We start from the raw sequence: 24,200 nt of genomic DNA on the forward strand, positions 1-24,200 counted from the left end.
GGGTTCGTGATGGGGGAAGGGGGAAAATGAGCAACTGATATTAAGGGCTGAGGTGGAGGGCAAATGTTTTGAGAATGATGAGGGCAGCAATGTACATATGTGCTTGACACAATGGATGAATGTATGGATTGTGATGAGAATTGTACAAGCCCCCCAAAAAATAAAATTAAAAAAGTAAAAAGGGAAATTAAAACCTACATGAATATGAATTTAACAAATTTCAAAAGAGATGGGTGTCATCTCTTTTGATTATTAGTAGAAATCAGTTAGGATATTGACTTCATTAGATAGTGTAAGCTTCATTCAATCAGTTCATTAAAATGTTTAAATTCTGCTTTTAAAAAATTGATAGAAATAAATACCCAGGCATTTATTTGCTATTACTGTTTCACTATAGACAAATTTTAGTTCCTCAGATGAACTTATTTTTAATTTCTTTACTGTTTTGTTATTACATAGCTCTTTTTAATAAACTATTGTGAACTGACTGGAAGTTTACAGATCAAGTTTTAAATTGGTACAGTAAGTCTCTATATTCCTTACATCTTGTTTTGATATTTTTGTGTTGTTCAATGTAGTACCCAATATTGTTAATACTGTCTCACACACTGCCACTAAGTGAATGCATTTTCCGTTTTTTGAGACATTTTCATTCCATTTTTTCTTAAAGACTGGGACAGGGAGAAATTACTTGAAGCTTGGATGTCCAACCCAGAGAACTGCTGCCAACGATCAGGTGTTCAAATGCCAACTCCACCACCAAGTGGGTATAATGCCTGGGACACACTCCCTTCTCCGAGAACTCCAAGGACTACACGCTCTTCTGTAACCTCTCCAGATGAAATCAGTTTATCTCCTGGAGATTTGGACACAAGTTTGGTAGAGTTTCATGTTTTATGATATGCTTCCCGTAATAGTGTGGGGTTTTTTTCTTTTACTTTTTAGTATATTCTTGTTACATGGAACCTCTGGTGTATTCTTATAATTAAATCATATCTCTTTCTTAAAGCATGCAGCTATTTACATGCTCTGGAAAATATCAGAATATTTTTTGCAATCTTTAAAGTACAGATTGAAAAACAAAATGTGTGCCTTGCTCATTTCAAAATAGCATAAAGAAGTTTGGGGAACTCCATCAGCTGCACTTTCTCTTAAAAACTTCCACTTGAAGTTTTAAATATAGCATATCAAAATTAATAAAATTGAAGCAGTTAGTGGTAGGCATTATAAACCCCAAATAGGAAAACAGTTTCTTATAATTTCTAGAAAGTTATTAAGTGATAAAATCATCTTTGACATTCATAATTGTGTATCTGCTCCATCGATGCTTTTGGAGTTTTCATCTAATAGTTTTATAGTAAATAGTTTCTTTTTATGGAGAAACAGTACTGTTATTGTCTACATTTTGAATTGACATGCCACTGGTCTATTGTTGCAGGAAAGCTTGACATTTCTTGAGTGATTTAGCCACTCAGAATATATGATAATTGTGAAAACTCTCATTTTATCTATGCCTTTTTGCTAAATATAATTTTTCACTAACTCACAGTTCTAACATAATAAGTTTGCTTCTCATCGATCATCATGAAGACGATGCATAAATTTGTAGTGGAGGGTCCCAGAGTAGAAACCATTAAGTTGCTACTCTGACTATCCCAAGTAGCTCTACTGAAAACACAAAATGACTGTTGTTACAGATTTTCTGTGTAAGCATAGAGTGAAGGACATGATGTTGGAGTTGTTTATTCTGCACCATGTAATTTGATCTTGACTCAAGTAGATTGTAATGATTTCTTCTTTTTCCTTTCATTTCCCATTGTACAGTTACTGATAAATTACATGTATTTGGGATTTTGGAGTTTGATTTTTTCATTAAACATTTAAATCCTACAAGATAATGAAGTAGGCATAGTATATGTTATTCAGTCAAAGGTGGACACAACTTGAACTTTACTCATAACTTTGAAACACTTAACTTTTATAGTTTATCGTTATTTGCCTACTTTTAGGAGCCCTGGCTTACAAGTTGGGCTGCTAACCTCAAGGTCAACAATTCAAACCCACCAGTTGCTCCTTGGAAGAAGCATGTAGTTGTCTGTTCCATCCCAACTGACAGCCTTGGAAACCCTCCGAAACGAAACGGTTCTACTCTGCCCTATAGGGTTGATCTGAGTCAGAATTCACTCCATGGCAATGAATGTGGTTTGGGGCTTTTTTTTTTTTTTTTTTAGTTTACAATGAATTTATTGTTCTTCCTCCAAAGTATGACTTTGCTTATATAATTATTCCTCTATCTCCAGTGTGATATTTGCATGTGCAGTATTTCTGTATTTGAAGACCCCGTGGATATGCCCTGTGGACATGACTTTTGTAGAGGATGTTGGGAATCGTAAGTAGACAGCATAGCATCTCTTAGTGCATGATAGCATTCTTACTTACGAATAAAATGAATATACTTTCAATAATTAATGATATAGGTTATACTAGTTTCAAAGTTACACTGAAATATACTATGGTTTACTACTAAGGAAGAACATACATATTTTTGTTATTTTGATATCTTGCCACCTAACTTCTCATTCATGTTATCTAGCTTATTAATGTATTATACTTTAGAACAGAATATATACGGATACATTTTTTAGTATTCTCATTTATAACACATTTAATTTCAAATCTAGACATTAACATCAAGAATCACTTCTATCTTATAGCCAAAGAATTTTAAGCATTTCATTTTGTGCTTTCTCTGATCATAAGTCTTGAAAAATTTGTAAGAATGTAGATATTTAAGATTACCTTATCAATTCGAAGTTTAAGGTTTTTGCTAGGCATGCTTAGGAATATATTACAAGTGGAAAATATATTTCACTTTTCATGATTATCTGTTTACCTTACAATGGCATTACCAAAATTTTATGTTTTCTCACCACACTTAGCTTTAATGTCATGCTTTTCAAGATATGTTTGTAAACAATATGAGAGAAAATCAATATGATGTTATCTCTGACGGTAAAAAGCTTCCCTATTGATGATTTAAGTCAAGCATGTTATTAGTATTTAATGAAATTCTAAAAATCAGAAACTTCCACCTGTTTTTCTTGGAGTACCGGATATAAAGTAGAGGAAGCCTGGGAAATCATGTGGGCAAGAGGGCAACACTTTGAGCCTAGAGTTTCCTGTTGGTTATTCCTGCCTCTCCAGTTTTCTGGGTTTTTATTTTGTGTTGCATTGTTTTAACAACTTTCCATTTACATACAACAAACTAAATAGTCTTATAAGCTTTGACCTATGTATACACCTGTGAAACAACCCCCACAATCAAGGGAATGGATATCTGCATCACCTCAAAATGCCTTCATTTTCCCTTCCTTCCTTCCCTCTCCCTCCCTCTTTTCCTCACTTAACCCTTGTCCCTAGTCCATAGGAAACCACAAATCTTCTTTCAGTTACTCTGGCTTAGTTTTGAATATATTTCTAAAAATCAATTTTCTAATTGGGGAATGTGGCAATATTTCATTTGGAAGAAAGAAAACAAATGGTTAAAAAGTCAAAATAAATAAAAATATCTACTCATTCTTTTAAAACATGAACTACACTCTGTTCCTGTGTCTTACTTGTTCATGTGTGTGGCAATCAAATTATGACTCATGGCAGCACCTTGTGTGCAGAATAGAACTGCTCTATACGGTTATCAAGGGCTAGTAATGGTGTATTGCTTACACTTTGGGCTGTCAACCACAAGAGCTGCTTCGAGGGAGTATAAGGCTTTCTATTCACATAAATAGAGATATATATAGTCTCAGAAGCCCACATGGCTTCTATGCCCTGTCCAAAAGGGTTTGTGAGGAGTTGGAATGGACTCTGTGGCACTGTGTGAATATAGAGTTATTCAGAGCAAATCAGTACAGTTGTTAAAAGGTCTCACAATCCAAAATGATCCTCAACCCATTTCTGGAGGCAGAAAATCTTCCCAAGTAAGCGTTTTTTACTTAACATGTTAAATGTATTATGCAAGGTCTATTACCCGAGTTATACCAACTCTTGACCTTGGTTTATAAGGGAGAACTGAGCCCCTCAAGGGTTTTACTCTACCATTTGTCAGTTTGTTGTACTGTGGTAGCTTGTGTATTGCTGTGATTCTAGAAGCTATGTCACTGGCATTTCAAGTACCAACAAGGTCACCCAAAGTGAATAGGTTTCAGCAGAACTTCCAGACTTAGAAGAAACTACAAAGAAAAAATAGACTGTCCATTTCAGAGGAGTTAGCCCCTGAGATCTTATAGATAGCAGCGAAACACTGTCAGATAATTGAAAACTTCATGAATAGAAGCAGAACATTGTCAGAGATAGTGCCCTAAGGCATTCAAAATATAACTGAGGAAGAGCCAGCTTTTTTTTTCAAAGCAGTTAACCATGATGACATGGATGGAGTAAACCTTTTGAGAGGCAAGCCTTCAGGACCTTCTTTTGCTGATAGGACACAACTCAAAATGAGAAGAAATAGTTGTAAACCTGGAATGTATGAAGTACAAATCTAGGAAAATTGGAAGTTGTCAAAAATTAAAATGAAGCATAAAGATTGATAATTCTAGGCATTAGTGAGCTGAAATGGACTAGTGTTAGCCATTTTGACTCTTAAGTCCTTTACATTGAAACAGCCAGCATGCTTTGGTATGCTTCAGAAATGCCTTTTATTTTCTATTAAAAACAGAATCCTAAAAAACCAAACTGTATTCAAGGTTTAATATAGTTCATAATTTTTCATTCTTTCATGAAATGACATACTTAAGTAAAACTGACTTTTTTTAACTGCAAGTGGTAGACAGTGAAAACTTGATAGACAACTAGTATATTTAAGTGTCACTGCCCAGTTTCAGGCTAAAGCACCAGCAGATTTAGCCAAAAAAGGGCAGGTAAAGTCTTGATATCTTTTCATAGTTTTAATCCTATAAAGCCCTTGAAGGCTTTCAGGGATCCCCTCAGTGTGCTTGAGAACAGCTGCTGTGCAACCTTTTCCTGAGTGCCTCCTCCTTCCTGACCTTGCCGAAGTGGTTGTCCTCAGAGTAACACAAGTGCTTTTTAACTGGAAATTCAGATGCACAATACCCTTCTCTTGAGCTATATTGGTTTGTACAGTGTGTGGATTTCAAATTCATATTAAATAGAGGAATATTTTTAAACATACCAAGTTTAAAATGTCTACGGAACAGATAGTGAAAGTGTCTTTTGTGTAATCATAAGGAATAGCAAAGGCAGGAGATCTGGGCTATAAATTTCAGAGTCGTTAGTTTATCCATGATAGCTTAATGAGTTAGGGGTAATTTTGTCATTCAAGCACATTGAATGGGAAGGAAAAGGAAGATTTTTTAGGTAAAAACTAGAGAACAACAAAGCGTAAGTAATCAGTGGAGAAAAGGGTACAAGTGAAAAAAGTGAACAAGGAGCAACCAGATTGCCAGCAAAACAATTAAGCCCTGGAAGCCAGAAGAAAGAATTTGAAAGACGGAAGTGTTCAGCAGTGTCTGGTGTTCCAGAGAAGTCAAAGAAGATAAAAAAGTAGAAGTCTGAATGAACTGGGCCAATGGTTAGTCATTTCCGTCTGAGTGCTGCAGGTGGAGAAATGAATGGAAAGGGCATGGAGGAAAGAAGTATAAATGATCATAAACATTCTTGTCAAGAAATTTAATATCAAAAATAAATAAATTTAATATCAAAAGAGGAAAGTGAAACTAAATTCTTTGGTTGAGAAAGTTTTCACAATGGGAAAAACTTGAGTGTATTTATTGTACTTGGCATGAAAGTCATTAGAGAGTAAGAGTAAAGATGGAGGATAATTTAGGTAGTGCAAGCCCCAGAGCAGGCCAGAGACTTTGAAGATTACCCTGGGAGTAAAATACCTCTCAACAAAGTGAGTGGGAGGAAGGCAAAGGTAACCACAGTTTAGTTATGTCAAAGAAGACATTAAGAAAGGGACCCTTTCTCTCTGAAGTACCAAGATGAGAGTATCCAGGAACAAGAAGATAGGGCAGTGAAGCAGATCTCATGTGGTCTCAATGAGGTGGTTTTGGTTTGGGTTAAATGAAGTGGAATTAAAATATTAAGAGAATGAAGAGAAAAAGCTATAGTCAGTGGAATAATCATACTGTTAATGGTAACAACTAGGGAGTTGTGATTTAATTGCCAGGTTGTCCATTTATTTGCTCAAGGTTTAAATCTTCAGTCTATTGTTATTTACACTTGAGAAGTTTGTTTGGTTCTTGCGTTTACAGAGACAGTGTTAAATAATAATAATCCTTGCTACAGTAATTCTTTGTCAGGTATCATACAGATATTTCATATACATTACAGTGTTTACTCTGTACATCAATACTGTGATATGCATATCATTAACTCTGTTTCACACATCACAAAACTGAGGCTCAGAAAGGTTAAATGAATTGCTGAAAATCATAGTTTATTGGTGGCAGACCTGAATTTTCTAACTCAAAATCCCACTCCTCTCTATGTAATTACCTTGAGCTACATTTCTGCCACTCTCCAAGATACTTTTTCCCCATAACTTCAGTTAGTGTGCCTAAATAGAACATAAAACTCATTTTAATCTTCTGCCCAAAGTAATATCAGAATTCAGAAAGGCATGCTGTATTCCATCACCTCCAAAGCTCTTGAATTTGCGGTGATTGATTTTTATACCTTTTCTCCTCAAAGCTGTAGAAAAATGAAAATTGAATATGATCTAAGCTACTCGTTTCTGAATTTTTAATGTTAAATAAAATGTGTTGTTTTTATTTAATATTAAATAAAAATGTTAAATAAAACAGTTTTAGAAAGAATATAGCAATACAGGAATGTTTATAAAAAAATGAATGACGGGGCAAGTCAATAATGGTCAGTAATGTCTGAATTATGTGAATGAATATATGACATTTAATACTCTGCATTCTTTTAATTATATGTTAATGTAAAATTCAGTATAAAGAATAACTTCTTGGAGTATACAAATAAAATTTTCCCTTACTCTTTTTCTGTCAATTGATAATTTCGATAGGTTTTTGAATCTGAAAATTCAAGAAGGTGAAGCTCACAACATTTTCTGCCCTGCATATGACTGCTTCCAACTTGTGCCTGTAGATATCATAGAAAGTGTTGTTTCTAAAGAGATGGATAAACGATACTTACAGTTTGATATTAAGGTACACTGACAATTATTTGATTTCTTCATTGTAATTTTATTAAACCTGTAGAGCGGGCTTTATGTCATTTTGGATTTAATTTTGAAAACACGGTAATAGTCCCTGACTTTTGTCCCTCAAAAACATTTGATTATTAAGGGAACAAGAGGTAATAAAATTCTAAGATTTTTTTTTTAAGATTGCAACCTCTCTTTAAATTTTTTTATTTTAATAAATCATTTAAGAGCTGTGACTCTCACAGCTATTATAACAATCCGTATGTCAATTGTAGCAAGCACATTTGTATATATGTTGCAATCGTCATTTTCAAAACATTTTCTTTCTGTTTCAGCCATGGTATCAGCCCCTTTTTTCCTTTACTGCCCCACTCTCCCACCCTAAGAGTTTATAGTAATTGGAGGAAAGTAAAAGCTAAACTAGTTAGCTAGTAACTATCAAAACTATTGCCCAGAACAAAAGACTAATATGCCTATTATACTTTAATGACTAATTAATCAAGATAATGTTCAAATTTCTGAAAGGAGATTATCGTATATACTCGAGTATAAGCTGACCCAAATATCTGCCGAGGCACCTAATTTTACCACAAATAAACTGCATAAAAATGTATTTGAAAAACTCAGCTTATGTTCAAGTATATACAGTATATCTTATATCCATATGTATTTAGCAATTAAATTATGATCAACTTGGAAATTTTATGGTTTTTTTTCCAGAGAATAGTTTGCTTTAATAAATCAACTTATTTCATCTTTCAGTTTATCTTTTTAATTTTCATTCGATAATAATTCAGAAATAATATTCAAATTACTTCTATTTTTGTGGAATTTAAAAGGTATATTTTAACTGCCTTTTGCAGATTTTTCTAATCAAAACTCCAATATATGAAATTTATAAAGTAAAATTTCTACTACTTTAAGTATAAAGAGCATTATAATACTGACTTTTTATATTATTGGTATACCATTTTGAAATTTAACTTTCTAGTGCATGTAGTAACCACGTGAGACTATAAATATACTTCAGTAGAAAAATGGCAATGGATGAGTACATTTTACAATTGTATGTTTATGTGAATAATACAGTCCTTTTTTAATCACTTACCTGGTTATGAAAGAAAATATTTTTAAAATTTTGTTATTATGAAGGTAATTGCATTTCCATCTTATTAAGGTTTTTCCATACTTTCAAGTGCCATTTTAAATAGTTCTTGACTCACAACTCTTTTGTTGTATTCATTTTGACTTTAATGTAAATTACCACATGTACTCTGTATTTTAGAATTCAGAAGTAAAATTGTTATGTTTTTTGTTGTTTTGAACAGGCTTTTGTTGAAAATAATCCTGCCATTAAATGGTGTCCTACTCCGGGCTGTGAAAGAGCAGTCAGACTAACAAAACAAGGGTCAAATACATCTGGATCTGATGCACTCAGCTTTCCATTGCTGAGAGCACCTGCTGTGGATTGTGGGAAGGGACACCTCTTCTGTTGGTTAGTATGTTTGATATTAATAAAAAGGATTATGATAATTCCTGTCTCTTTTGTGCTGGATATATGCTAGGCCCTAAGTGAAAATGTTCATTGTATATTGAAAACTCCCAACAGTGCTACTGTATACTGTATACTGAAAATTCCCAACAGTGAGGGAAATTGGGCATAAAAAAAAGTTACCCATAGTAATGCAGTAGTTACCCACATGGCAGAAATTGATTTCAAAACTCTAATGTCAAATTGTTTACCAAAGACTAGAAAATGTTTAGAGATTTAGTTATTCTTAAAGCATAAGCCTTTAACAGTGCATTCTAAACAGAGGTAGCAGGATTACTATGGAAACTTCAAATTTTTGTCCTGGGCACATGAGATTTTGATTCAATAGGTTTGTGGCTGAGGCTTTAAAAAAGCTCCTAGATCAGCAGTTGTCAACCTGTGGGTTGTGACCCCTTTGGGGGTCGTACAAACCTTTCAGAAGGGTCGCCCAATTCATAACAGTAGCAAAAAGTTATAAAGTAACAACGAAAATAATTTCATGGTTGGGGGTCACCATAACATGAGGAACTGTGTTAAAGGGTTGCGGCATTAAGAAGGTTGAGAACCACGGATCTAAGGGAACCGTGGGAGTAAAGATGAGATTTCTGTCTTCTCATTTTTAATGTTAAAATGTTGGTAGACTTCCAGAACATGGAAGCAGAAACGCTTATGTTCATACAACTCACTCTGTTAAACTGATTACATTTACCTGCAGTCTGTGGTGCTCAGAGCTATACTGATCTCCCTAGAGCAGTGGTTCTCAACCTGTGGGTTGCAACCCCTTTGGGGGGTCAAACAACCCCTATCACAGGGGTCGCCTGATTCATAACAGTAGCAAAATTGCAGTTATGAAGTAGCAATGAAAATCGTTTTAGGGTTGGGGGGCGGGGGCCAGTGGCCACAACATGAGGAATTGTATTAAAGTGTTCAGCATGGGAGGTTGAGAACCATTGTTCTAGATGATTCTAAATCGTAGTTCTAGTTAAGACTACTGATTGCAGCCTTTTTGTATATTATTTTTATTAATATTTGGTGTCTTATAAATACTCTGTAGTTGTGAACTGATGACAAATCAATAAAGGGTAGGATTAAAGTGGTTAAATCATCAGTAAAAAATATTTATTCAACTCTTTGCAGGTTTCAGAATTTATTCAATATGCATACGATAGGCTTTGCTGTTGTTAGTTACTATTGAACTACTTTCAACTCTTAGCAGCTCTATGTACAACAGAATGCAATACTACCTAGTCCTACATCATCCTTACAATAATTCCTGTTTGAGCCCATTGTTACAGCTCCTAAATCATTCCATCTAATTGAGGATATTTTTTGTTTTCACTGGCCCTCTACCAAATACGATGTCCTTTTCCAGGGACTGCACCTTCCTGAGAACATGGTCAAAGATTGTGACACAAAATCTCACCATCCTCACTTCTGAGGAGTATTCTGGCTGTACTTTTACTAAGACAAATTTGTTTGTTCTTCTGATGCATGATTTATATTTGATATTCTTTGCTAATGCCATAACTGAAAGAAATCAATTTTTCTTCAGTCTCTATTAATTGTCCTATTTTCAGATGCATATAAGATCATTCAAAATATCATTGCTTGAGTCAGGCACACTTAGTCATCAAAGTGACATCTATGCTTTTTAACACTTTAAAGAATGGTTAACAACTTGTGTGATCCAAAGATAACAAAATGTAAATATGATGACGGGAAAAGAGGTTACATTGTGAACAACCAATTTGTAGAAGGCTGTGGAGGATATATATACAACTCTTTATAAAAGCATTTTAACTTATGGAAGTGTATGACACGTAAATATTAAGAAAATTACTTTAAAAAAAGATGCCAAACTTAACCAATGGTTATCATGGGTAAAGGAGGATGACTTTTGGCTTAGGTGGGCATTGAGTTTATGTTAATTGTGGTGGAATAATTTGGAAAGGAATATCAATAATGATTACACAAGCTCTACTATCAGGCAGAAATTATTGTAAACTTGATTATGGTATGATACTTGGTCAGTTGACCTCTCTTTTGACCCAATTTGAATTTGCTCTAGGTTCAAATATTTCTCACTTGTTCCACAACAGATATTTCTTCTCTGCCTTTTAAAATATTGCTGATGGCTGTTTCCTTCTTACTTTTTAAAAAAAATCATTTTATTGGGGCTCAAACAACTCTTATCATCCTCTGGTCTAACCAGATTTGCAAGGTAGAACTGGGATCATGATAGTGCAGGGGAGGAAGCATTTAATAACTAGACGTTTAATAACTAGAGGAAGGTTGTGAGTTTCATCAATGCTACACTGCACCCTGAGTGACTCATTTCCTCCCCACCAGCCCTCTGCATGGGATGTCCAGTTGTCTACAGATGGGCATTGGGTCCCCACCACGCACTCCCCCTCATTCACAATATCCAGCCCCCCCTTTGGTGCTTGATACCTGGTCCCCTTGACCCTCTTTATTATTTTATCATTATTTTCTTGAGGTTTTATTTTTGTTTTATATTATTTCTATTGAGTTTCTCATTTTGTAAAGCACAGGAGAAGTGGTTGTTTGCATAAAGACAATACCATACACAATGGTTAGTCGGGAACATGGAGGCAAGGGGATTTGGGAAGTGAACAATGAAAGTAGGACACTGCTATGATCTACCCAGTTGAATGCTGTTGCATAGTCAACAAAACACAAACATTGGTCTGGCACTTTGTTCTCAACCAGCATCCATTTGACACAATGATATTCCTTGTTCTACACATCTCCATCTGGCTTAAATTTCAGACAGTTCTCTGTCAATGCAACAGTATTTAAATTATCTTCAGGAAATTTTTACTTGCATATGATATTAATGATACTATTTGATAATCTCTGCATTTTTTCAGTTTACCTTTCTTTGGAATGGACATAAATACAAATCTCTTCCAGTTATCCAGGTAGCTGTCTTCCAGATTTCTTGACAGAGGTAAAACACCTCCATCTGTTTTGTTTAAAATCTCACTTGGTATTTCATCAACTCCTAGAACCTTGTTTTTTGGCTATGCTTTCTATGTAGCTTGGTGTTTTTCCTTCATTACCATCAGTTCTGAATTGAAATAATTGAATATTTAACAATTGTTTTGGTACAGTAACTCTATTCCTTCTGTCTGATTCTTCCTGCATCATTCAGTATTTTGCCAATGGAATCATTCATTATCGCACCTTAAACTTGAATTTTCTCTTCACTTCTTTGTTTGTGGAATGCCTAGCATGTTCTTCACCCCTTGGTATTCTAAATCCAGATTTTTGTATGTTTCATTATAATCCTTATTTTGTCAATCTCCTCTTTGAAATCTTCTGTTAACTCTTAATTCATCTCCTTTCACTTTCACTGTACATGTAACAGCATGTCTCATGTGTTAGTGTCCCTTCTGCCATCCATTTGGCCTTTTCTTTATCTTTTTAATTACCTTTTTGTTTTTTTCTTTTTTGGTGTCCTTGATTTCATCCCATTTGGTCTTTCGGTCATTAGTGTTCAGTGCATCAAATCTGTTCTTACACGGGTCTCTAAATTCAGAAGGGATTTACTCAGGGTTGTACTTTGGCTTTTGATGACTTTGAATTTGTAGCTTCAAAAGTTGAACTTGCATGTGAGCAAATACTATTCTGCTTGACCTTCTTCTGAGCTTCTCCATCAGCTCTTGCCATAGATGTAGTCAATTTTTATTCTTTTGTATTTCATCCAGTAAGTCCACATGTGAGCATGTAAATTACTGTGCTGTTGAACAAAGGTGTTTGCAATGCCAACTACTGGCCCTTCTTTCTTTTAACCTTTTCCATCTCAACCACCAGTAATTATCAATGCAACTTGATTGCATATGTAAGCAATTTCACACTGAACAAATTAGTAAAAATGTCAATATCTTCATCATTGGTGTTAGTAGTTGATGCATTAACTTAAATAATAGCCATTGTAACTGGTCTTCTTTAGGCAAATGGATATTATCCCTTGTATGCAGACTGTATATCAGGCTAACCCTAGAATATTTATATATTTTTAAAATCCTTTTATTGGGAGCTCATACAACTCTGATCACAATCCATACATTGTGTCAAGCACATTTGTACATTTGTTGCCATCATCATTCTCAAAACATTTTCTTTCTACTTGAGCCCTTGGTATCAGCTCCTAGATAGCTATAAAATTCTACTCTTATATTTCTAACAAAAAACAAAATCATATATAGCACTGTTATGTACTAAGACAGCATAATTATGAAAATAACCCTGCCAATTTCTTATTCTCATCATTAGCTGACTATTTATTGAGCAGCTAATCCATGTGAAACATTGAACCCTATGAGTTCAGCAAACTCATCAGCACCTTTTTTTGAAAGTAAACTTTTCTTGGATGCAGCTACAGCTGTCCGTGGAGGTTTGTTCACATTTTGTGTATGGCTCCTTTGGGGCTAAAGCAGCAGAATTGAGAAGCTAGAACACAGATATATGTAGGTATATTTCATTTATGTTTATATACAAGGAGCTTCCAAGCATTCATGAAAGTATGACATCTTTTATTTTCATTTTCGATGAAATTTTTGAACCCCTTATATATATCCATATACATTCTCATTCTTTCTTATATCTATAAATATGTACATACCACCCATTAGAATTTTAAAAGTAACTGCCTCACCCTCGAGGCATTAATTTGCAATCTATTTACCTTCTTAGTGTCAATGCTTATTTAATGTTAAGAACTTTGTCTAAAATCTAAGTAGAAATTCTAAGTAGACCTAGTCACATGTCTAATGATCTTATCTTGTGTTTCAAAGAAAAGCAAAATCTGCTTCATGCCTAAAGAAACTTTACAAGAGAGATTTTGATAACATATAAACATGTGATTGTAATTTTGATTTCTTTCCTTTTCTCAGAAAGCTCAGAAATATTTCTCTAAAAACTATTACAAAAGCAAAAACAAATGGCAATAACAAACTCTTAGAACATATGACAGAATCAGATGAGAGCTGTGCTCAAGAGATATGTGCTGGGGTAGTTCCTTATGTTGTAGCTTGTATACATCAAGTTGTTCCTTTCATGGCTGAACCTGGGATACTTCCCCCTGGTTTAGGTTATTGCAATTTTTCTGACCTGCCAGACAAAATTATCCCCATCTGGTATCAAAACTTAGATGCTCTTTTACTTGAGCTAGTAACTTTTCTCTCCTCCATTTTTCTTTGTATTAAGGTAGAATGTACTACTATTTAATGTCACTGCCCTCTGACCTTACATGAAATCTCTCTTCTCCAGTTTTTAAAGATTGGTTATCGGAATACTTCTTGGCCACCAAAATCTTGACTTTCCAGAAGCAGAGTTCAAATTTAACCTGATATTTTTGGTCCTTTCTCTCCTCTATCCACTCAAAATCTCTACTGGGCCCTTTATTATCACTGTCTCTATAAACTGAGAAACTTAAATGGAATTCCTTTCCTAAAGAGTATTTTAGAATTATTCACTGAAATTGATTAGCACAAATATTCTAAATAATGTAGTGTGTTTATGTGAAAAAAGTATTGCTATAAATCAGTATTTTAAACACGAATATAAAAATATGAAGCTATTATATCTCGACATATATCTCATCTAAGTCTATGCACTTCTGAAGGTGACCTTTCCATCCCACTTTGCCATTCCCAGAATTCTGCAATCTTCAGTTTACACTGTGTCAAAACAGCAGTTTGGTATCCTTGAGAGACTGAAGTCGTATTCCTTTTCAGTGTCCCAGTGATAGGACAGCCCTTGCTACCCTCAAAAATGAGCAAGTGCTTTGTTGTAATGGAAATAGTTTCTCAGTGGAATAGTTTCTTCTAGCATTTCTCAATTTCCTTAAGACTTTTGAATGAGTATCAAAAGCCCCCCCCCTCACTTGAAATTCCAACAAACAGTATCTGTAACTTTCTGAACTGACCTCTCTGTCTTGAATTTAACTGGCCCATCAGATCTCCTGAGCAGCCACTGTTTTGATTGGATCTTGTGCACAGAATCACATTGGCAAATCTAAGACTCTTTCCTAGTTGCGATTTGCTTCATAAAATTCATCAGTTTCAATTTTGTTTAAAAGACTAATGGAGAAATCAGCTCTGTCCTCATTGATCTTTGTACAGCTCTTTCAGCAGCCATCAGGATTGCTGAAGTCAATTTCCCTTAAAATTGAAAATTCCAAAGTTCACCGACTGTCACATCAGTGGTTATTCTATGAACTTCAGCCACAATTTCTTCATTTCGCCAGGTTGGCAGTCTCTTCTCTTTTCATTCATCTTTGAGATCTTCCCATCTATGCCTTTGTTTTAATCATAAATCTTAAGTGAGTTAAAGCAGTAAATTTATGCTTTGTCTCCTGCCGTACTTCACAGGCCAGGAACAGATTCCTCAAGTTCTCTGAGCAAAATAAATAAGGTTATTCTTATTGTGGACCTAATAAGAGTCTCTTCTCTTGTAAAAATCAGTTACAAACACTTAATACATTTGGTTTGGAAGAAAATATTTTTTCAGGTTGGCAGTACCTTGCTATTTTAAGTATCCACATCCTGCCAATTGACAGAATATTCCCCAGCTCTTCTGAGACCCAAAAGTAAAAACATAATGATATTCATTTGGTAGAATTTGATCATGAAACCGTTTATATTTCATATCTACTTTATACAGATGTAAAATATCCATCTGTACTAGATGGAGTAGTATCCTCCACAATTCATGTCCTTCCTGAAACTGTAAGTCTCATAATTGATGCCCTTCCTGGAACTCTTAGATGTGACCTTATTTGAAAATATAGGCTTTAGGGAGATAATTAAGATGTGATGCTAGAGGACCAGGGTGAGCCTGTAATCCAGTGTGACTAGTGTCTATGAAAAGAGAACAGCCCTAGGGAAAATGCCATGTGAACTGGAAGCAGATACTGGAGGGATCTATCTATAAGACACAACCACCAAGAACTGAGGCATCAAACAGATCCTCCTCTAAAGCATGTAGCAAGAACATGATCCTGCCTATATCTTGATTTTTAACTTCTAGCCCCCAGGAATGAGAAAATAGATTCCTGTTGTTTAAATTCTCCCAATCTGAGGTAAGTTTTTATGGCAGCCCCAGCCCTCTTAACAAACCAATGCACCATCTAAATACTGCTTCAGAGGTCAAATGATCAAGTTTCAGTGGCGCACATGATTGACAGTAGTCTAGGGAACAGAGGGTCTGCATTCAAGACCCACTTACTAGCTGTGTGGCTTGATAAGTGTTCTTTTGTAATAATTTTTTCAGTCTTATGTAGTTAATATAAAGAGTACTAGCTCTAGAACCAAAGTATTTAGCTTCCGCTTGCCAATTGTGTGACCTTTGGCCGGTCACTAAATCTCTGTATATGTAAAATGAGAGTAAATTGTGCCAATTTCAAAGAGGTGTTATGAGGACACATCTAGCCCACAGCACCATGGTTCCTTTTAAATGAATTGGTACATGTAAAGTATTTAGAACATTGCCTAGTATGTTAAGAACTCAAAAAACAGCGCTTTTATTTTAATGACTCTGTTAGAAGGGAATGGTGGTGGGGGGCATCAAACTAACAGGTTTAGTTATTAAATAGTTATAAAATGACAAGTTCGATTATGCTGCAAAATTACAACTTCTTGATAGTAATTTCTTCTATCAAGTAATGAAGCTATTTTCTGATCCAGAATCCTCTGAGCCACTGTACAGTCTTTCCAAGGACTGTGCATATTAACACATTTTCAAGGAAGATACCATCCTTCCCCTCTCCCCACTTTGCCCCTCTATATTTCTTGATGTTAAGATTAACCATCCAGTTAGTTTTGGACATGATTAAGGATTTTTTATTAGGCAACCTATTTCATCCTTTATGAAAGAACCCACTCAAGTTTTACTTGTATAAATGCCAAGATTCACCTTCCATTCACATTTTTACTGATATTTTGATATTTGAGATATAGTCTCAACAGTGTACCAAAAAGTTCCTTCAGGGTTTGTTACCACCCTTAGTGTCTTAGTTGAAATTTTCTTCAAGAAGCTAGCTTTCTAGTATATACATTTCAGTAAATTCATGACTCTTCTTCTAATAACCTCTCACCTTACTGCTACATAATCACAATTTCCAATCACTTATATTTTATCTGGCTGCTAACCAAAAGATGGTGGTTTCGCTGCAGAAGAAAGGAGTCTAGAGAGTCCCATTGAGTCAGAATGGACTCCACCCCAAGAATGGTTTATTATATCCATTCAGTGCCACACTGTGAAGAAGTCTTGGCTTATATTTTCACATGTCTTAGTTTTCAAAGATATTTCATCATATTAAATCACAACTTATCTTCCTAATTTAAAGTCCTTGTTCTACCATCTTGTTTATAAGCTTCTTCTCTTATATTCCATGAATATTACCACCAAGAAAACGATGGTACAATATTGGCTTGGTAACTAGTTGAGACTGTGCTAACTAGCTGTGACACCCCCAAATGACCATACCAATTAGGCCAACAGATGAGGAAGCAGCAATTCTCTATCCTCCTATGAGGTTCTGGAAAAGAAAACCTTTTGTTCTTTCTAATGCAGCACAGCCTTGTAGAACCAAGCACACTGATAAACAATAATGGCCTTTTAAATAAGTGGCTTTTTTTTCAGACTCTAATCGAAAACAGTTTTTATTCCCTTGCTCCCTCCATACTCATTTTCTTTTTTCTGCCAGAAAATATTCTGGTAGTAGAACTAGCCACATTGGTATGGATTTTATTAGGATAAACATATACATACAATATGCTTTTTAATCTCTAAGGGGAAAAATATTAAGCTTAATGAAAATAGTTTATTTCACTGACTTTGTCTTGTTTTAGATACTGTAGATGTATAAGATTATCTTGTGATGAGATTATTGTAATAAATTCTGAGAATTCTAAGTTCTTTATTCCCACATGTATTCACAAGCACCATATGGAAGGAAGCACTGTTCCTAGATCTGTGCCATGTGAGCATATTTCTCTCTCTAATGTATGCTAGTATATGTGCCAAATTAAAATTAGCAGCTATGAAAGATATTTTTGCATTTCTGGAAAGCAGAGTTGATTTTCATATATACTAAAGTAAATCTAAGAATCTGTGGGGCACATTGATTAAACATTCACCTGCTAGCTAGAAGGCTGGGGGTTCAAATCCACCCAGCAGCTTAACAGAAAAACCTGCAGATCTGTTTCCATAAAGATAACAGCCAAGAAAACTCGAGTATAGTTCTGTGGGTCACAATGAGTCAGTCCAACTTGATGACCCTTAACAACAAAGTGACTCTAGCATATCTATTTCCATTTTTATCAGCCTAATATCTGTTAAGTTACTAGGAGTGCTATAAAAACAATTATGGAAAAGATTTTCCAAATGCCAGGTTAGCCAATAAGCCAGAAATTTAAGGAAATAAAATTATTCTTTCAAGGTTAATACATTCTTAACATATAAAATAACACTTAATTAGGACCAGTGGTGTGAGTGGCAAAACAGGGAGGGTAAAGGGAGAATGGGTAGGAAAGAGGGAACCGATTACATGGAACTGTGTGTGACCTCCTCCCTGGGGGACGGACAACCGAGAGGTGGATGAGGGGAGACGTCGGACAGGGCAAGATATGACAAAATACCCATTTATAAACTATCAAGGGCTCATGCGGGAGGGGGGAGCGGGGAGGGAGGGGAAAAATGAGGACCTGATGTCGGGGGTTAGGTGGAGAGAAAATGTTTTGAGAAACGATGTACAAATGCGCTTTACACAATTGATGTGTGTATGGATTGGGATAACAGTTGTATGAGCCCCTAATAAAATGTTAAAAATAAATAAATAAATAACACTTATTAGTTTGTAAGACTCTACCTGAGTCAGCATGCCATTGTAGTGAACTTATGCTTTGCAAGTAAGATTTTTGTTTAAAATAAAAATGTGATAACAGCAGTGATGATGATGGCTCAAAATAAAAGATGTTTTATGATTGATTGAAACAGCTACTTTGTGCTAGGCAATGTGATATATTGAACTAGAAGAAGCAATTTATAATGTCTTTAAGCCCATTTGCATGTTTTGCTATTTGTATAGTTATAGAAGAGAATATAAAGTTAAGTTACAAATTGATAACTTATGTTCTTTTTAAACCAAATCTGTTTAAAATTCCAGTGAAATGTAGGATATATCAAAATTATAAAAGTAAATTATAATACCAAGATTGCTGAAATGACAAATATTTTGTTACCTATAGATTTACAAGTTTTGGGGGTTTTTTGTTTTGGTTTTTTTTAGATTTACAAATTTTAAGAAATTGAGAATACAAGTAAATTTATTTTACTGCCTGCTACTTGGGCATTCTAAGAAGTGAAGAGATAAGATTGTGATTTAAAACAGAAGTGTCATGTGAGGCTTTTGATAAAGTGCAGAACCATGTTATAAATGTTTGGTAATCTATTTAGAACTTTTAACGCATGTGAATAAAAGTACCAATTTAAAACAACAACAAACAGCTGGCCTAGTGGAATCCAACTGCGACATTTTCAGTTCCTCTATTGAAATGCTTCATCTCTTAGTAATCACCAGGTCTTAATTTTATCAACTTTAAAAACCTGCCCTTTGCACCTTGAAATTGGTGAACAACATTTTTAATTGCCTTCTCTGTTTTCCTCTTCAGGGAGTGCCTTGGTGAAGCACATGAGCCTTGTGATTGCCAAACATGGAAAAATTGGCTACAGAAAGTAACTGAAATGAAACCAGAAGAACGTAAGGGGAATTTTAGATAGTTGTGCTACATATTTTCTAATAATTTTCAAAAAGTAATATGGTCACATTCATTACAGTCTTCATTTAAGAGGTTCTTGAGTTTGTTAATACTAGAGCTCCCAGTTAACATCACCTAGACTCTGAAAAACATCACTGTGGAGATCCCATGGTTTTCCCAGGAGGCAGTCATAAATGGGCTCCATTCTTCTAGAGAACTTATTTCCCAGCCTAAGATGAAGGTAAACCTGGATCACAATTAGGCCCTACTCCTTCGGCACTTCCTGTAAGATCATATAGCTTAGTGGTGGTGGTGGTGGTGGTGGTGGTATTAGCTGCTGTCAAGTGGGTTCTGACTTAGCAACCCTATATGTTAATAGAAGGAAACACTGCTGGGTCCTGTGCCATCCTCACAATTGTTCTTTGAGCCCTGGGGCCATAGTGGCTTACACATTGGGCTGTTAATTTGGGTTACACAAGGTCAGCAGTTTGAAGCCACTAGCTGTTCCAAATTAAAAAAATGAGGCCTTCTACTCCTATAAACAGTTTGTCTCAGAAATCCACAAGGGCAGTCCTATCCTGTCCTATAGGGTTGCTTTAAGTCAGTATCGACTTGATGGCAGTGAGTTTTATTGGTAGTAGACTTGCTATATTCTAATTCAAAATCCTGCTCAACCATTTAATTCATCTCAGGCTAGATCCCTGCCACTTTTAGGATGTCTTTTTCCTACTTACTCAATTAGTGTTCTTGGATAGAACATAAAATTCATTATGTTATTCTATTCTTTTTTTAATCATTTTATTGTGCGCTCTTACAAATATTATAACATCCCATAATTTAATTAGATCAAGCATAATTGTAATTGCTACCACAATCAAGATTTTCTTGAAATATGCTGTTCTAAATGAAACAAAAAATACTTATTTAAATATATGCCAAGATCAGTTCTAAGAATTAATTCCATTAAAGATTCAAATAATGTTATTAAGCTCTGAAATAGCCTCTATTATGTCAATCAGAACAAGAGCAAGAATTATGTTTTCTATAAAATGATGGTTAATTTTAAAAATTTTCCATTGTTTAAAGATGTTTAGATGTTGATTCTGACAACTCTTAGATTCTGTTATATTCTAATACTTGATTAAATGAAGCTAATACTTCTTATAAAAAGACCTAAACATACTACCGTATATACTCAAGTACAAGCCGACCCGAATATCAGCCAAGGCACCTAATTTGACCACAAAAACTGCATTAAAAATGTGCTGAAAAACTCGGCTTATACACAAGTATATACAGTAAGTTCTTAAGAAAAATGATCAATATGTAATCAACATAAACTGAAGTAAAAAGAGGAGTTTAAAGTTTATAGGGCTAATGAAAGACTCACCAGAGATTGACGAGAGATAAGATAATAGTATTATAAAGGGAGAGATTATGAAATGTTCAGAGAATTTTCCAGAACAAGGATTCACACTAACGATAACTCTTTCCTGAGCACAACTTACTCCATGAAAGCTTATAGAACTACAAGGCAGTAAACTATAATGCAAGTTAGAAAGTAGCATTCCCCAAGGGTGGGAGGAAAAACTCTTCTATTGCAGGCTACACAGCTGCCTTGTTTTAATGGCTTTGTGCTTTATTTCAACAATGGACAATGAAGGTCAAAAGAACATTTTAGCGCCTCTGGGCTAAAAATAACATTAATGCTGAAGGGAGGAAAAAGGTCCCTACTTTTAACAAAACAAGTTTTAAATGTGAAATGTGTTTACTGACTAGATTTGTCTGGCAATCAACGGCATCTTTTTATAAATGATATTACGTCCACAGACTGACAGTCATTTCTTACAACTTTTGCAATTACTAGCCTAACCTTAACTAGTTTTCTAGAATGGGCATAACAGTACTACAAGTTATATAGCTTTTAAGTACAAAACTTTGCTGTCTCACACCTCTTAAGGTTAGCACTTTGAATTCAAAATATTAGTAAAGCTATGTTCTCTAAAAGCTATAGGGGAAGAACTTATCAGACTACTGGAGCTCCAGCTTGGCTTGCAGCTGAGTACTTAGCTCCTTTGTCTATCAGCCATCCTTCCTTTGTCCGCTCCTTTTCTATAATAGCATCATTCCAACTGGATTTAGACCACCCTAGCCCAAATGGCTGATAATATCTTCAAAGACCCTACACTTCCAAACAAGGTCATATTCATAGACTTCAGGGTTAATAATTCAAAATATCTTTGAGAACACAACTCAGCCCATAAGGTAACCATAACTATCAAAGATCCTTCTGATGCTCCCTTTTGCCACTAACTTATCTAAACATTGTCCCAGCCACCACCTTAAATCAAATCATCTTTTGCAGAGCGAGTTTAGAACAGGAGTTTAAATCAATCCACTGTTATTGTTTCTCTTATATATGTAGAATTCAAAGCCAATGCTTTACAGTGCAGCATAAACTGCTGATCTGTTGCCGATACATACTTAAGTGGGTAGCCACTTAATGTTTCTTGTAATAAGACAGCCCTCGTCCTCTTCTGTTAACTCTTATCATTGGGCTTTCTCTTTAATGATCAGTATACATAGAGCCACCTCCCAGTGCCACTCACCCTGAACATGTCTCCCTTCTCTCTCCAGGGACTTATATATGAAAGTTGGTGAGCTTTCCTTTTGTCTTAAGAGAGAAAAAAAACTTTCCAACTCTATGAAAACAGAGTTATTGAAAACACCAGATCATTCAATTGGGGAAACAACCTTTGAACATGTGAGGATCATAAATCCAAAGGGTAGCTGTTTTGTGAGGATTGATAAGCTGGACCTGAGCGTCAGCAGTAAAAAGTAATCTGATTAGCCATCTAAGTTCTTCTGATTGGCTGTTTTCAGTAAGTCATTAAGGAAATACTCTAGCAACTTCTCTGGGAAATAAACTTTCTCCATACGAATGAATCTACTTTCAGCCACTTTCTTTCAGAGAGCAAGCTTGCCCCTCCTGTATTTCCTTACTAATAGTCACGGGTCATCTCAGAAACAGAATTAATGTTTAGGACAAAATGGAGTTCAAGTCAAATATTATGTAAGCCATTTAGTTGTGTCCAACACCTTAAACTTTAGAGTATCCTTATACATTCCAAGGGTCTATTATACAGTGGAGTGGAATAGCATTAATAAAACATGCAGATGATCTGCTGGCAGCTCCTGTCTGAGTAAACCCAGGACTTGGATCTGTGAGCAGGTTAATAGCATGTAGACAAGAAGCGGAAGCGTAGAGCAACCATTTTTACTTTGGTCAAGTGTCCCATCATTTGGACTCACCATTTTTAAACTTCAAATCTCAAAAGGACCTATTTCTCCCCTACTTTTGGACACCAAAGTTAGCTCCTTGCCTTTTCTGAGAATTCCAAAGTATTTTTTACTTTTCTTTCAGTAAACCAGTGATAGTGCTCTTCAGTATAATTAGAGCTAGAAAGAAGACAAAACAAATGTGTGTTGTTTAAATGGTATCTATTTTTCTTCTCTGGGTTCTAATTTCCATTGCAATGACTACCTAGAACTCAGATTCATGATTAAAGGGCTTATGAAGGATGTTAACAAGTTGTAATACCAGTGAGAAATGCTCAGGGTTGAGTGGTTCAGCAGAACATATTACCAAGTTCTTTCAGGTCTACTAAGAAATGCCCAAAGAGACATAACACTTCTGTGTAAGCCTCAAACCACAGACATTCGTTCAAGATGTTTAGGTCAGCAAACCCAGTGCCCTGGATTGAGTACCAGAGGCACTCCAGTAAACCTAAGCATGAAGCCTCTACTTGCATGGGACAACAAACGCAGCTTCCCCAATTAAGTGCCCGAAGGCCTCCACTCCACAAGCCAGCTTCGCCACAAAAAACACTCGGTTTTACCTGCTCCGTGGGTTGGGAGTCCATCATTCTCTTCCATGCTCTGGCTCTTGGTTCTGCTGCTGCTCCTTTGATGTTATAGTCGTCTTCTGAATCCAGGAGGTTCACTGCACAGAGATCTCAGGTCCAGGGGATGTGCCCCATCCAGGTTCTTGGTGGTAATGAGAACTCCCTCCCTCCTTCTCAGAGGGCTCGTTATATACACAGCAGGATAGCATTCCAGGGAATCTTGTTCACAATTATTTACAGGTGAATCTTATCAGTACCTCCTCCCACATTCTTACCAGATCATGCAGGAAAGGTTGTTTGGTAGGGTTTAGAAGCAGGGGGTCCTCAAACTATGGCCAGGGACCACATGCGGCCCGCCAAGGACATTTATCCAGCCCACCGGGTGTTTTTTCCCTGTTTGTTTTTTAATTTCAAAATAAGATATGCGTGCCGTGTGCATAGGAATTTGTTCATAGTTTTTTAAAAAACTATAGTCTGGCCCTTCAATGGGCCTGAGGGACAGTGAACTGGCCCCCTGTTTAAAAGGTTTGAGGACCCCTGGTTTAGAAACTTTAGCTAGAAGAACCACATTAAATAATTCACTGCCCCTGCAGTGTATTATGAGCATTCTTACAGGGGGAAAAAACCCACAATTGTTTACTGGCACATCTTAAACACTCACTACCCCATAGGTTCCTTTTTAAGTTCATAGCTAACTAGAATGTAAAATATGGAATCTTTGAAAACATGCCATTTCCGATACTGGGAGGGTAGAGGGAGAGTGGGTTGGAAAGAGGGAACCGATG

The 24,200-nt window shown here is 35.6% G+C and overlaps 1 protein-coding gene across 1 annotated transcript in view; it reads left to right on the forward strand.

Moving 5' to 3' along the window:
- The window catches only part of ANKIB1 (ankyrin repeat and IBR domain containing 1), a 184,243-nt gene that overhangs the window by 134,419 nt on the left and 25,624 nt on the right, over positions 1–24,200 (forward strand). Inside the window, 5 exon segments of the mRNA XM_045288798.1 lie at positions 671–879; positions 2,301–2,389; positions 7,052–7,196; positions 8,521–8,687; positions 19,424–19,512. Of these exon segments, the coding sequence (XP_045144733.1) occupies positions 671–879; positions 2,301–2,389; positions 7,052–7,196; positions 8,521–8,687; positions 19,424–19,512 (699 nt within the window).

The sequence above is a fragment of the Echinops telfairi genome, unplaced genomic scaffold (genome assembly GCF_000313985.2).
Source record: "Echinops telfairi isolate 266 unplaced genomic scaffold, ASM31398v2 ScPeMD7_23;HRSCAF=83, whole genome shotgun sequence".
Classification (NCBI taxonomy): domain Eukaryota; kingdom Metazoa; phylum Chordata; class Mammalia; order Afrosoricida; family Tenrecidae; genus Echinops; species Echinops telfairi.